This window comes from Entelurus aequoreus, linkage group LG21 (genome assembly GCF_033978785.1).
Source record: "Entelurus aequoreus isolate RoL-2023_Sb linkage group LG21, RoL_Eaeq_v1.1, whole genome shotgun sequence".
Lineage (NCBI taxonomy): Eukaryota > Metazoa > Chordata > Actinopteri > Syngnathiformes > Syngnathidae > Entelurus > Entelurus aequoreus.
The window spans coordinates 2,698,481-2,715,298 of NC_084751.1; the positions used below are offsets into that span (position 1 = coordinate 2,698,481).

General features: G+C 35.4%; 1 protein-coding gene across 3 annotated transcripts in view; it reads left to right on the top strand.

Moving 5' to 3' along the window:
• LOC133639086 (endoplasmic reticulum metallopeptidase 1) overlaps positions 1–16,818 on the top strand; it is a 37,796-nt gene that overhangs the window by 15,981 nt on the left and 4,997 nt on the right. For 2 of the 3 annotated variants that reach the window (XR_009823728.1, XM_062032220.1), the window contains exons 6-14: positions 1,601–1,693; positions 3,724–3,936; positions 4,009–4,232; positions 9,437–9,611; positions 9,684–9,874; positions 9,943–10,095; positions 13,168–13,370; positions 13,455–13,570; positions 13,637–13,800. Coding sequence is in view for 2 of the 3 variants with exons in the window: in XM_062032220.1 (XP_061888204.1) it covers positions 1,601–1,693; positions 3,724–3,936; positions 4,009–4,232; positions 9,437–9,611; positions 9,684–9,874; positions 9,943–10,095; positions 13,168–13,370; positions 13,455–13,570; positions 13,637–13,800 (1,532 nt within the window). In the remaining variant the exon portion in view is untranslated. The remainder of the gene's footprint in view (positions 1–1,600; positions 1,694–3,723; positions 3,937–4,008; positions 4,233–9,436; positions 9,612–9,683; positions 9,875–9,942; positions 10,096–13,167; positions 13,371–13,454; positions 13,571–13,636; positions 13,801–16,818) is intronic. The other variant, XM_062032221.1, reaches the window with a different exon arrangement.

Here is a 16,818-nt window from a genome sequence, read left to right on the forward strand (position 1 = left end):
AAAACAATAAGTACAATTTTAAAATAAACTCTTAAAGTAACTGGAAGCCAATGAAGGGAGGCCAGTACAGGGGTGTTGTGCTCACGTCGTTTGGTTTTGGTTAAAAGACGAGCAGCAGAATTCTGCGAGCGCTGCAGCCGCTGGAGAGAGCCCTGATCCAGGCCTACGTACAAAGAATTACAGTAATCCAGGCGTGACGTCACAAATGCACGGTTAGCTCTTTCAAAGTCAGTCTGTGGAAGATACTGTAGCTGAAAGAAGCTAGATTTAATGACAGCGCTACTTTGTTTGTGCAGCTTAAGCAAGCTGTCAAAAATAACTCCAAGGCTCCTTGCTGATGTGTGGCAATATGAGGACAGAGGACCAATCAATTCCCACGCAGGCCGGACTGGTAAAATCATGGCATTAAAATGTAAAAATAAAGACAACTTCAGATTGTTTTCTCTGTCTTACTTTGGCCAAAAATAGAACAAGCACATTCTGAAAATGTACACATTACAAATAATCCTCAAGGCAAAACACTTCAAGTTTGTTGGAAATTCTGAGGAAATAAATGGTGCCGTTTCAAAAACCCCATGAAAAACACAATCAGCTCAGACTTTGTCTGTGTTTTTACAAAGCCAATAAACTTTAATTAAGCACTTCCGGTTTAGCATTTTCATGCTGGCAGTTCACCTTTAAAAACGTTTGAAAAAGCGATCCAGTGTTTCCTCAATCCGCCACATTGGTGAAATCCGCAACTGCCACAACACATTCATTTATCATCATTAAAATATTACATTTTTATTTTTTTGCATTTATAATATAAACAAAACATAACTGCTATTTGATGTGTCACTGTTATTTGTAAAATTATTTTTTTTAAAAAGCAATGTGAAATCCAGTAATTAAAAAACACCTTTAAGCTTTTGTTTGTTTTTGGTATCACTGTTTTCTAATTTTAAAAAAAGACCAATATAATTGAAAAAAAGAAATATATATGTATGTGTATGTATACGTATATATAAATACACATATATGTACGTATATATTTGTGTATATATTTATACACAAGTGTATATAAGTATATATACATATATATTTCTTTTTTTTTTCCATTATATTGGTCTTTTTTTAAATTAGAAAACAGTGATACCAAAAACAAACAATAGATTAAAGGTGTTTCTTAATTACTGGATTTCACATTGCTTTTTAAAAATAATTTTACAAATAATACCTGGGATTTATATAGCGCTTTTCTAAGTACCCAAAGTCGCTTTACATGTAGAACCCATCATTCATTCACACCTGGTGGTGGTAAGCTACTTTCATAGCCACAGCTGCCCTGGGGTAGACTGACAAATAACAGTAGACTGACAAATAAGTGACACATCAAATAGCAGTTATGCATTAGATTTAATTAATTAATTATTCTGTTATTACAATACATATCATTGCTACTCATATTGTTACTACTAATATTACTACAATTTGATTAGTTTTTCATTTCTACATTAGATATGTGGGTGTTTGGAAAACGTCTTAAAAGTATCGTGAAAGTGACATATGTGAACCTAATTTTAATATCATACATATGTGTTTATATTCCCTATTTTTGCAGGTATTGACCTGGCTTTCATCGAGAACGGCTTCATCTACCACACCAAGTATGACACTGCCGACAGAATCCTCACGGACTCCATACAGAGAGCAGGTATGCAGATAAAACACGCGTAATGTTTTATAAATGATTGATCAATATTTGCACTCGAGGCTCGCTTCCAGACATTTTTGCACCTGCCTCCAGTTTCATAGTGCTCAGCGCCGCGCTTCTCATTATCTGCACACCACAAGATGCATACAGGGTGAACGTACCTGCCGCTGGCTCATTACCTGGTGCTTGAGTTATTGTGCTTAGCAGGCAATCTAGTCTGTCAGCATTAAACACACATTCGCACACACACGCACACACACACACACACACACACACACACACACACACACACACACACACACACACACACACACACACACACACACACACACACACACACACACACACACACACACACAGGCAAATGCTGTCTTCTAAACCCTCCCTTCCTCACCTGCTTGCCAGTACTGGACATCTCCTTTTGAGTGCACATGAATTATTAGAGAAAGTGAAGTATTTTTAGTCAGGCATGAAGGAGGAGGCACCGTGCAAGAGCTATCACTTGCGGGTGAAGGCACGACTCTCCGGCAAAGCACCCGACTGTTTGTGCTGCAGGAACAATAAGCACATTGTTTTGCCCACATATGTGTGCAGCGCTTTTTTTTTGACCTCATACAAGCAGGGAAAGTAGGCCTCATGTTGCGGAACACCACTCTTTTGTAGCCACATTTCTGTGCTACTTGTACATGTGCATTTTTTATGTATAATAATATATAAAACATGTATTTTTAGCATTTAATCACAAATAAATTATATAGAAATCAAAATTCTGAATGTTTTTAAAATACTATTAGTAATAGTTCAACTTTAAGTTTTTGTGAAAATATTGAAAAATATGTATTTTTTGTATTTAATCACAGATAAATGAAATATATAGAAATCAAAATTCTGAATGTTTTCAAAATACTATTATTGATAATTCAACTTTAAGTTTTTGTAATAATATTGAAAAATATGTATTTTTTTGTATTTAATCACCAATAAATAAAATATACAGAAATGCAAATTCTGAATGTCTTTAAAGTACTAATAAAAGTAATTTATAAAAATATTTAAAAAAATATGTATAGTTGGCATTTAATCTCAAAAAATAAAATATGTAGAAATACACATTTCTAAATGCTTTTAAAATACTAATCTGAGTAATCAAACTTTTTGTAATATTGAAAATATATGTATTTTTATTTTTCAATCACAAATAAGTAATACGTATAGACATTTCTAAATGTTTTTAAAACACTATTATAAATTATGATATTGAAAAAATATTACACATTTTTAGCATTTAGTCACAAATAAATACAATGTATGCCGGAGCAGGAGGGGATAGAAAGAGAAAAAAAGGAAGACGGAGAAATTGCGGGGAAAAGAGGGGGATAAGACAGAGAGACAACAACAACAACAACCACAAACACAACAATAACAACCACAACAACAACGTAACAGCATCAGCAAATACAATATATACAACTATGATTGTAAAAATGATAGCAGAGAAGCAATTAGTGAAATACATATTAATAACACAGAAATGACAATGAACATTATTACACTACAAATGGAGCAATAGCACTATTGATAATGAATAATAACAATAATTACCTCCTATTATCAACAATGCAATTGTTTCAAATGCAACAATACACATATGTAATAATAACTTGAAGTACAAAAGAAAGCAGATAAATTGAGGGGTGGAGAGACGAGCGAACTGTATTACCCTTGTAGATTGTTATAGTAACAATAGGTTAAGCTTTGTCAGTGTGCCGTGTGTTACCTAGTTTCCCCTAGGGGAACAATATTAATATATGTCTTGTTCGCTTTATACTTTTGCCATAAGTTGTATAGCTTTACAGATGCCATGCCTGCTCTTTGGGATAGTAAAGGAGTTTACACCTGCTATTTTTTATTCTTTGAGGAGTGACATTTATTTAAACCAAGTGGATGACACACCTGGCAATGAGGAGGATTTAAGGGAAATGTAATGTCTACCATATTAGATGCGTTAAATCTCGACTTCCTGCCTGCAGGTGACAACATCCTGGCCGTCCTCAAGCACCTGCTCAATTCCGAAAAGCTGGCTGGCTCCTCGGAGTATCGCCACGGCAACATGGTGTTCTTTGATGTGCTCGGAGTGGCCATAGTGGCTTACCCGGCACATGTTGGGACCATCATCAACTACATGGTCGCCATAGCAACTTTCGTCTACCTGGCCAGGAAAGCCTCCTTGCCCAGCAACCGGGGTTGGTGGAATAATGATTAACCCACTTCCTAATATTATTATTAATTATAGTAATATTTGCATCAATCTGCAGCAGGCGGGCGCTACGTTCGAGAGCTGGCCTGCGCCACAGGCGTTGTGGTTCTTAGCTGGTTGGTCACCCTGCTGTCCGTTCTGATTGTCGCTGTACTGGTGACGCTGCTGGGCCGCTCCATGTTCTGGTACAACCACTTCTATGCCTCCGTGTGTCTCTACGGAGCCGCCGCCACGGGCAAGATGGTGCTTGTGCACACGCTGGCCAAGAACCTCTACTACGGGGTGAGCTTTTCTCCCTTTGGGGCAGCATGAGGCCAGGGTTCTACATTGTTGTCTCGCAAATGTGTCTATAATAATACAGTTTATGTATGGAAAGAATATGATCAAAATATAGTCATTGTGTTCCTACAAAAAAAATATATACCATATTTACCTCAGGGCTTATCCAGTACATTTTTTTTAACACAAATAGCATTTATACCCCTTTCTGGTTACAATAAAGATTATCTAAGAATTTTGTGACTTTTATCAAGTATTTTTTTCAAAATATAAGTAATTTTTTACATTATATTTTTTGGCTAAAATTTAAGTAAAATAAGATAGGGACCCCTGTCCGGATTTTATCCAGTACTTTATTCTAAACACTCAAAAAAAATTTGGTTTAAAAAATTTTGGGACAAGCGGTACAAATTATTTATTCAAAACAAAAACGAGTAATTTTATTTATTTACATTTGTAGCATTTTTTGGGTAAAATTATAAAAGTACATTGAGATAAATAACAGAATATCTCAAGATTTTTGTGACTTTAGCTTGTATTTTATTGAAAACACAACTCATCGTTGTTTTTTTTGAGAAAAATAAGTTGTATCTGTATTAATGGCATTTTTAGCCAAAAACAAAAACTAATGGCATGATATTTTACAGTTTTCTCCAGTTTTTACCCACATTTTTAATAAGACATGTGTTTGCTGTTTGATTTTGGTTAGTTTATTTTTTGATAGGTTTATATAGATAGCGGGTGTGTGTGTGTGTGTTTATTTATTTTATAAAATCCCCTGATGAGCAGGGAAACCTGCAAAACAGGCTTGGGGGGATGATTTAGCCTCTGTGTTTTTTGTGACCTAATGTATATTCCGCTCTATTGATACAGACCGGTATTGAGCACTGTATGATGGATAAACCACAGAAACCTTGACAATATTTATACATATGTATGTGTGTATATATATTTTTATATATATATATATATATACTGTATATATATGTATGTGTGTATATATATATGTATGTATGTATATATATTTATATACATATATATATATTATATGTGTATAATATATATATATATATATATATATATGTATGTGTGTGTATATATATATATATATATATATATATATATATATATATATATATATATATATATATATAATATGTGTATAATATATATATATATATATATATATATATATATATATATATATTTAATAATTTATTTTATTTTTTTCCCTAATAAAAAATATAAATAAATATATATAAGACAGTATTTATCCAAAACACAAATAAGTTTGATAGTTTCTAATTTTAGTAATACATTTGAGCAAAAATAAAAATAAAACTGCAAAGAAATACTACGACAGTTTTATTTTAGATTTCTGTATCAATCCTCATTTTTATTATTATTAATTTTTGGGTTTTCTTATTAAATAATTAAATACTGTATTTATTTCATTTACACAACTGCAGAAAACACCAAGCGTCTTGTTAGTGGGTGTCATTGTTTGTATAAACAAATTGAATTTTAACCTTGCAAGATTATAATATGTTCAATATAATGCATTTAAATAACAATAAGTCACTATTCTCCACTGTTTACCCCACAAGTAATGTATCTGTAGTGTTTAAATAAATGAAAAAAGTGGCGATATGGAGAAATACAGAAACAGAAAGCACAGAACAGTGTGTAGCTCCCCACAGCACTCTCAAATTCACGCATAAACGAAAGTTAGGAGTGAGGGGAAATGTAGTGTATTCACCAGTGTAGGCCAAAGATGAAATTAAATCCAATTGGGGGTTTTTTCACTGAAGCCATAAGGAATGTGGCAGAACTGGACCTGAGAACTTGTCATTTCCTCTCAACATGAGTCTGCTCCCTCATTACCTTGTCGTTATATTTTAGTTAAAGACCAGGTCACGGTACTTCTGCCACTCTTTGTGACCCGTGACGACTTCCTTGTGTCACAGTTATTTGTTCCTCTTACTTCTTGCTCCTTCCTCAACACACAACCTCACTGTGTGTGTGTTAACAAAGATAGATGTGTCTAGACAGTCAACAGCAACAGATCTATTGAACAGCGTGAGGATGCCTTTGCTGCAGGGAACTTCTCTACAGTGCGTTATTTGATACCGGCAAGGGCTGAAGCAGTCAACAAAATCTTGTCCTATTGATTGAAACTTTTATTAGTAGATTGCACAGTACAGTACATATTCCATACAACTGACCACTAAATGGTAACGCCCAAATAAGTTTTTCAACTTGTTTAAGTCGGGGTCCACGTTAATCAATTCATGGTAAACATGAGTTTTATTCAAAATAATGATTATTTTGACTGACCCTGACAATGGGTTTGCAGTACAAGTACAAAAGCACACAGTCGAGACCTTTGCCAGGGACACATAGTCCAAAACATGCAACATATCAGTGTGCCACGGGGTTCTGTTCCACTCCAGACCAGTAGGTGACAGTAATGTTACACTAATGCTCCATCTGCTGCCCCCAATTGGCCAAATGCAGGTAGATTGTAACTATAAAAGTACTTAAAAAATACATAAAACAAGCTAATTTAGATGTGAAACAATATGTAATGGCTTTTTATTTTGCCCTTGTGGCGTCCATTCCAAGTTTGGTGGATTTTTTATTTATTTTTTAAACTACTTCCACCAACTATGTACTGTATCTAACTGACCAAGTGGCTAACTAAAAAGTTAATTCACCAAAATGCCAAGGAAATACCAAACAAATTTGGTAAATAAGTAAATACATAACTAAATACATTAACTAACTAGTATAGTAGCAAGCTAACTAATTTAACAAATAGGTAGCTTTAATGGGTAAGTGGCTGACGAAACAAATAGGTAACTAAGTAAATAGATAAGAACCTCACTGGCTAACTGAGTAGCTAATTGGCTAACGGGCTAAGTCTCTAATTGAGTGATTAATAAAAAAATAACTAACTAGCTAACAGATACGGTTACTAAATAGCAAAGTAGCTACATTAAGTGGCTAACTGACTGATTAAGCGGCTGACTAAATGATACATAACTAAGTAATCAGATAAGAACCTCACGGGCCAATAAACAGCTAATTAGCTAATTCAGTAATAAGTAACTAACTGATTAGCTAACAGATATGGTTACTAAATAGCAAAGTAGATAATTATCTAAGTAGCTATCTGATTTAGTAAATAGCTTAGTAGCTAAATTGGTAAGTGGCTGACTGAATTAGTAGGTTACTAAGTAAATGGTTAAGTACGTCACTGGCCAACCAAGTAATAATTATTAACTAATTTGCTAACTAATACGGTTACTAAATAAAAAAATAGTTATGTAGCTAGATATCTAACTGAGTAGATTAATAGATAAGTGACTGACTTAATGATAAGGTAAGCAAATACCAACTAAGTAGCTAAATCTCTAATTGCGTAACGTATAGGTAATTAACTAATTAGCTAACTGATGCGGTCACTAAATAGCATAGTAGCAACATAGCGAAGTCACAAACTAGCCAAGTAATTTTCTAACCAAGTCGTTTGTTCCAATTTGCTAAATAGCTTACTGCTCGCTAGCAAACAAATTAGCCACTGCACCCAAGTAATTAAGTAGATATTATTTAACTACCTTAGCCGCTGACAGACTAATTGGGCAAAAAGGGAGCAAACATTACACAGTGCAGGTGTACCTAATGGAATGTCCACTGGGATTATAAACAAACTGGACTGACGTGTTTGCTTGGTAAAGTAAAACCAACATGCATTTTGTGGCGACTCCAGCCTAGGTAGGTAGGTAGGTCTTTATTGTTATTGCACAAGTACAACGAAACTTTGTTAATCTTTACAGGGCCCCCAACACAGCGGCAACATTTTTTGATGCTATTTTACATACAATTATGCATTTTAATGGTATTTTTGACTATCATTACCATATTTTTGAAAGAAGAACAGCATCACAGTTTTATAAGTATTATAATTTCATCATCATTAGGGGCCTCTCTGGGCCCCCCTCCATCATGGGCCCCTAGAATCCGTCTCCTTTACCCCCCCTTTTCGGCGCCCCTGTACATATTACAACATACATCTCGAGATATCTAGCAACAGAGGGGAGGGAGTGCGAGGTCATGATGGAAGGCCGCAGCTCTCAGGCGCTGACCATCCATTCATCACCCCTATGGGATTACCAGGTCTGAGTATATATACTGTATGTGTGTGTGTGTGTGTTTTCTGGCAATGCTTACTTAATGGGGACATCGCTCTGTTTACACAGTCCCCTTCAGGGGACCTCTGACGGTATGGGGACAAAAAAAACAAGTCCCCTAAAGGGAAACCTTTTTAAATGATAGTCAGATCCATTCTGAAGATGCCTAAGTGATTTTTTAGCTTTGGCCCACAAAACATGTTTACTGGTTAGTTTGAGTGTGAGACCTTTGCACAGCAGCCCCCTCATCGGGCTGTAGCTGGTACTGCATACTGCACTCGCTGCTCTGCTGACACTTCTTCCGTGTATAGTTAATCACTTCCACCTGGTCCCCATAACAAAGGTGGTTTGTCTGCAGGAGATGTTGGCTAATGGGATACGAAAATAAGTGTTCCTTAGGATGACATTTTCATACAGCATGATTATAAAACATTATTACCTTAAAGTATGATTCACATTCAGAATTTTCCATCCTTCTATATATGGTAGTTGGAGTTGCAGACAACTTCATTACTGCTAAATAGCAGTTTTCAGTAAGGTCACAGAAGATGCAGGATTTGCTTTAACATTTAAGTGGTGAAACTTCCTATAAGAGGACAGCTGTCGTGCTGTATTCTGAGGATCATGTCATATTTCATTTGAACTTTTTTTTTAAATGGCCCTCATTAGTCATGTACAAATTTGTGTGAATTATGCAAAACTATTTAAATGTGGTCCCCATGAACCATATTAACTCTTTTTCCCCCAGGGTCCCCAGTAAGAATGATCAACACATTACTTCATCAATCCAGAGATTTAAAGACGTGTATGAGCTAACTGGGCAGTGGCCATTTTACACAATTTTTTTAATGCCTCTACAACCTGTAGAAAGGGTGGTCCCCACAAGTGATGATCAAAAACTTGGTCCCCATTCCAAATGATAACCAGTATGTGTATGTGTATGTGTGTGTGTGTATGTGTGTGTGTGTGTGTGTGTGTGTGTGTGTGTGTGTGTGTGTGTTTGTGTATTGTTAGGGTGTGCGTCTGCTGGAGCTGGGTGAATTGTACTTCGACGTGAACCTGATGCTGTGGTGCTGCATCCTGCTATGGTTGACCCAGAAGGGCCTTTGTTCCGCCTACGTGCCCATGCTCATGGTGGCCTTCCCCCTGGTCACCAAACTGCTGCTCGCCAAGGAATTTAAGAACAGAGGCAAACACTTTTTAATCAAAATCCACATTATTATGCAGAGGAATAATAGCTGATGATGATGATGTTTTTTAGGAGCGTCACTCAAGTACAGCGTCCTTTACCTGCTGGGTCTGGCCTTGCCCTATCTGCACTTCATGTTTCTCATTTGGGTGGTCTTTGAGATCTTCACGCCAATCATGGGACGCAGCGGCACCGAGATACCGCCGGAGGTGGTCCTGGCCGCCATGGTTACCATTGGGACTATATTGATCTCTTCCTTTTTCGTGAGTGTGCCACAACAAACCGCCTGCCATTCAGATTAGTCTCTCGAGTAACTCGCTTCATCTGTCAGATCCACTTCATCTATTTGGTGCGGAGCACAAAGCGGATCTTGACGGGCCTGGCATCCATCTTCACGGTCATGTTCCTGTTAGTGTCCTGCAGTCTCCTCTTTCCTTATTCGGGAGACCCCGACAGCCCACGACCTAAGAGGATCTTTTTGCAGGTTCACTTGCAACACACACGCACACACACAGACAAAAAAACACACACACAGTCGTGAATGAATAGCACCCTCTGCTGGATTGAAGTCGTGAGATATATTGATTTATTAATTTATTGCAAAATCTAACCTTCAAAAAAGAACTGTCCAAGCATGCAGATTAGCCAGTAAGATCATTGGTCCTGCCCACCACTTCTTTAACTGAAATAAAACAGATAATACTGCTTATTAAATAGATAAATATGGCGTGAAATAATTAAAAAGGTAATTGGAATAAATTGTATAACAATTTTAGATATTTCACTACTTAATGGAATTTTCTGTAATTTATTGTACATGATGACTTACTTTCCATTTTATTCATTCATATTTTAATTATCCATTTATTTTGTTGTGTGTTTATTTTAATTGTGGCATTAATCTTCAATCTGTATTTATTTATTTATTTTACAGTGGCCAATTTAGAGGAATTTTCTGTAATTTATTGTACTTGATGACTTACTTTCCATTTTAATTCATTCATATTTTAAGTATCCATTTATTTGGTCGTGTGTTTATTTTAATTGTGGCATTAATCTTCAATCTTTATTTATTTTACAGTGGCCAATTTAGAGGTATAATAATTCTTTTATGTTTTGTAATCTGTCTTGTAATGTTTCGCATTTTAATTTGAATATTATAAAATAATTTATATTTAATAATGGTCAATAAAAAAATGTGTGAAATAATTAATAAGGTCATTAAATAAATTGTGTAATTATTTGAGATATTTCACCACAACATTTTTAAATTAATTTATTGTAATTTAATGATTGTGCATTTTAAATAATTCATTTATATTTTAATTATCAATATTAATTGGTTGTTTATTTAAATTGTGGCATGAATCTACAAATGCTTTTGTGTTGTTTTTTTTACAGTAGCCAACTTATTATTTTTTCTTACAGTGACCAAATTATTTTAATTATTGTACTTATTGGAATCTGTCATGGTTTTGGTAATATAATTGGCTGTTTTACATTTAATTTTATTTTATTAAAATTATTATTAAATCATTTATATTTATTAGTGTTTAACAAACTAATACAAATGATGTGAAGTAATTAAAGGTCATTGAATAAATTGTATAATTATTTGGGCTAAGTCACTACTAAATAAAACCAATCCAAGCCCTAACCAATCTGGCGCCCTAGGCAAGATTTTAGGTGGCGCCCCCCCACATCAGCAGTGAAGTGTATATACTCACAAGAAACCGAATAGCTTTGTCTTTGACCTTTTTTTTTATTTAAAGAAAGCAAATTAACAATCAGAATTGTTAACAAGATAAAAAAAACTATGGATAAATAAATGAATACAAAAAATAAAAAATGAATATATGAAATACAATATTATTTACATACATAAACACAAAATAAAACGTGTCAACAAGTTGCATAAAATAAATTGAAAATACAATATAAATAAGGCACTGCACAAAACAAGATATCAAACCAGTATGACTTTAACAACTATATTACAAAAAAAGGGGATCCTACAGAGTTCTCTATTTGTGCTTTTTAATATTGCATTAACTAAATGACTTACAAATTACTGTACACCATGGAGTACTGTAATTACCTAACGTTACATTATTATTTTCCATAACAATTTGGCCCCCTCCACAATATTAACCCAACGTTAAAACAGAACTAGCTATTTATTGATTAGAAATAGCCGAATCATGTAACATTAGCTTAATGCTAAAAAGCCAGTAATGTTGTAACAAATAATATTTCTATTAAATAGGCTTTACTTTGCATTTTAATTAAAGTGGGATTATTTTATGCATTTAGAAATAATAGTACCAACTTTTTTTCTTTTTTTTTTCCTCAAATATTTGTGGCACTGGTGTGGCGCCCCCTGATGGCGCCCTTAGCATTTGCCTATACGGCCTATGCCACGGGCCGGCCCTGATTGTACTTAATGAATTACTTTCCATTTTAATTAATTCATTCATATTGTAACTATTCATTTAATTGGTCATATGTTTACCGGTATTTTAATTGTGGCATAAATCTTCAGACGGTGTCTAGTTTTATTATACAGTGGCCAACTTTAATTCTTGAACTTTTCGGAATCTGTCATGGAATTGGAGATGTAATCAACTGTTTAATATTAAAATTATATATTAAAATAGTATTAAATAATACATATTTAATACATATGGCATTAAGTAATTATAAAAGTCATTAAATAAATTGTATTTAAAATTCATAAAACATATTTAAAATCTAACCATTTCATATATTGTACTTTAAAATAAGTTCCTTTTGAATTCATACATACTTTAATCATCAATTTAATTGGTAAATGCTTCTTTTATTTGTTTCATAAATCTGCAAAAGGTTGTGTATTCTTACAGTGGCCTACTAATTTTAATTCCGATTTACTTAAATTATTTAACATATTGGAATCTGTCTTTGAATTGGAAATGTAATATTTACTAAAATAAGTAGTAAATAATAATGTATATTTAATAATACACAATTAATAAATAAAACGGTGTGAAATCAAAATTAATCTAATTTATTGTATTTTAGATTTAATTAATTACTTTACTACTTTAAAATAATTCAGATTTTAATTATCCATTTACCTGGTTATAATGGTTATTTTAATTGTGGCATAAGTGTTTAGTTTTTTTTATACAGTGGCCAATTTGTTTTAATTCTCGTACTTACTAGAATTGGTCTTGAATTTGGAATGTAATCAACTGTTTAACATTTTAGTTATTTATTAAAATGATTATTACAAATAATTGATATTTATTAATCATTGTTTTTTTAGATATGTATTTATTTAGCTTAAAATTTAGTTAATTGCTACACAAATATTGAAATGTGAGTCATTTTGTTTTTGTTTTATCATATAGTGGTACTGCAAACTTATTATAATGTATATATATTGGTACAGTACTTATAATAATGCATGTTTGGATCATTTGATTTCATTTGCTTCCTATTTATTTTGGCACAAATCTTCAAATGATGACTTTATTTTAGTTGTATTAGACCGTGGTTTTACTTATGTTGGCAGCACACGACTCGGACCTTCCACGATCTCGAGGGCCGGGTGGAGAGTCAGGACTCGGGCGTGTGGATCAACAGCTTTGACTACACGGGCATCCAGCACATCACGCCGCACATCCCTGAAATCAACGACAGTGTCCGCACGCACTGCCGCGATGACCACCCCTTCTGCGGCTACCCCTGGTTCCTGCCTGTCAAGTTCCTCAGCAAGTCGGTGACGTTTGAAAACTGAACTCTCAATCTACTTTTTTTAATTTTTTATTCTTGACTTGTGCCCTTTTGGTTCGTTTCTAGGAAGAACTGGTACCTCCCTGCTCCTCAAGTGTCTCCAAGCTCCCCGGTGGAGTTTAGCCTGGTGTCCAAGGAGAAGACCCCGTGGGGAACCATCAAGATGATCTTTGATGTCAACGGTGTGTGTCAACGCTTTAGAAGTAGGTCTGATATGGCAGTACGCTAACTTTGTTTGTCCAATGTAGGTCCCAGTCACATGTCGCTGTACTTGATGCCTCATAAAGGAGCCAGTCTCACCTCCTGGTCCTTCGGTGACGGCACACCTCAGTTTGACCTGAGCGGAGAATATTTTGTCTTCTATTCACACGGCTCGAATGCGCCCACGTGGACCTTCTGGTTTGAAATACAGGTAAGCAACCATCTTGCCTTTGTGGATTACTTTTAGTTGTTTGGATTACACTGGGACTTTGGTTTTTGTAAGTAATTTGTTCGGAAATGTCTGACGGCGTGGCGAAGTTGGGAGAGTGGCTGTGCCAGCAACCTGAGGGTTCCTGGTTCGATCCCCAGCTTCTACCATCCTAGTCACGTCCATTGTGTCCTTGAGCAAGACACTTCACCCTTGCTCCTGATGGGTCGTGGTTAGCGCCTTGCATGGCAGCTCCTGCCATCAGTTTGTGAATGTGTGTGTGAATGGGTGAAGGTGGAAATAGTGTCAAAGCGCTTTGAGTACCTTGAAGGTAGAAAAGCGCTATACAAGTACCGTATTTTTCGGATTATAAATCGCTCCGGAGTATAAATCGCACCGGCCGAAAATGCATAATAAAGAAGGAAAAAACCATATATAAGTCGCACTAGAGTATAAGTCGCATTTTTGGGGGAAATTTATTTGATAAAATCGAACACCAAGAATGGAATTGTCATGTTCGGATGTACATTGTGGACGCTGTCTTTGCTCCACAGTAAGTTTTTGCTGTCATCCAGCATTCTGTTTTTGTTTACTTTGTAGCCAGTTCAGTTTTAGTTTCGTTCACCCCCGGCTTCAATGCCTTTTCTTAAGGGCACTCACCTTTTGTTTATTTTTGGTTTAAGCATAAGACACCTTTTTACCTACATTTACAAAGCAATTACCGTATTTTTCGGAGTACAAGTCGCTCCGGAGTATAAGACGCACTGGCCGAAAATGCATAATAAAGAAGAAAAAAAACATATACTGTATACTGTAAGTCGCACTGGAGTATAAGTCGCATTTTTTTGGGAAATTTATTTGATAAAACCCAACACCAAGAATAGACATTTGAAAGGTAATTTAAAATAAATAAAGAATAGTGAACAACAGGCTGAATAAGTGTACGTTATATGAGGCATAAATAACCAACTGAGAACGTGCCTGGTATGTTAACGTAACATATTATGGTAAGAGTCATTCAAATAACTATAACATATAGAACATGCTATACGTTTACCAAACAATCTGTCACTCCTAATCGCTAAATCCCATGAAATCTGCTTCCTCTGTGTCGCTTCTAAACAACTCTGCCAACTCCAAAGGTAGACAATGCGCCGCTTCCTCTTCTATCGGTACGTCGCTTATGTCAGAGTCATCGTCAGTTGCAGTTCCAATTATTCCAGCCTTTCTGAATCCGGACAGGATGGTTTCGGTTGTCACTGAAGCCCATGCTTTGTCGATCCGTGTGTGTGTGACGATTGCTGATATACGCCTAGTCTCTTACGTGAATGATATAAATAATATTATTTGATATTTTACGGTAATGTGTTAATAATTTCACACAAGTCGCTCCAGAGTATAAGTCACACCAAACTATGAAAAAAAACTGCGACTTAAAATCCGAAATATACGGTATATATACAGGGAAAAGGAGGCGTCTATTTGGACTTGTCTACCTGATAAAGTGTGGCTTGGCATCTATGAGAGCGGAGGCCATGATTGAAAGGAAACAACCCAATGTAGTCATTATCACTGACTAGGGGTGTAACGGTACACAAAAATTTCGGTTCGGTACGTACCTCGGTTTAGAGGTCACGGTTCGGTTCATTTTCGGTACAGTAAGAAAACAACAAAATATACATTTTGGGGTTATTTATTTACCAAATTTGCAAAATCTTCCACCAAAAATATTTTTCTTAGTGGAATATTTGATGTGAAGTAATCAGAACCTTGGATAGGTCAATAATTCATAATAACATTGATTTTGATTCAATATTATGTTTTGAGCAATGACAGTTTGAAAGAAAAAAAAACAGCTTTGTTTTATTAGTCAACATTGCAACTTTTTCTACATTTTTTATTTCCCTTTTGTTATGTTTTTGTTTATTTTAATAGTATTTTTAGAATGTGCCGTGGGCCTTTAAAACATTAGCTGTGGGCCGCAATTGGCCTCCAGGTCACACTTTTGACACTGTAGATCAGGGGTGGGCAATTAATTTTTACCGGGGGCCGCATGAGCAACCCGAGCACTGCTGGAGGGCCACACTGACAATATTTCAATTAAATTTTGCTCAAATTATTTTTGATATACCATAAGATAGATAATAATAATATTTTCATTTAACCTAACTTATCTTTATACAAAAGCAGATGGCTTTTGATGGTTTTATTTTTAACACTTTCTTACACAACACTTCCTGATGTATATTACAATACAAAAATTTCAATTTCTGTCACTTTATCCTGCATCCTCTTTGTTGTAAAACCTTTATTTAACCAGATAAGAAAACGTTGTGAACGTAGCACGCCTGTAAGGTGATTGGCAAAGAAGGAGGAAGCGTTGCTGTTGCGGAAATGAGGAGTGAGGATTGGTTTTCCTTTTGGAAAGAACGAGATAAGTTGAGCTGTGTTAGTATAGCTTGCTCAATAAAAGTTTAAAAAGTGCATCAGACTTGGTGTGCACTTCTTCTGGACGCTACAATTGATGTCAGAAGTGGGATGAAATGCCTCCCAGTTCGCCTTGCCATCAAACCTGGGAGTCTTCATTGAGGGCGGAATTCCCCCCGTGGCAAGCAGCGTGGCTGCACCTGTAAACGCTCTCTCTCTCTCTCTCTTTGCGGCGAGCTCCTCACGTGGCACGTACCTCCCGATGACGTAGCACACAAACAGTGCAGTATGCGCAAAGTTTTACTTCTGCCACCAATTGTAGCGTCCAGAAGAAGTGCACATCAACTCTGACGCTCTTTTTAAACTTTTATTGAGCAAGCTATACTAACACAGCTCAACATATCTCGTTCCTTCCACACGCACGTCTCCTCACTTCTCATTTACGCAACTCAAGAAGACAACATCTACTTCAGCAGGTCGTTACACTATATTCTTTAAACACAGCAACGTGTGTACCACAAATAAGCACACAGCTTTACCTTTACTTGTCTTGTTGAAAACACGCCATTCGTCATCAACTTTTCTCTTTTTAGC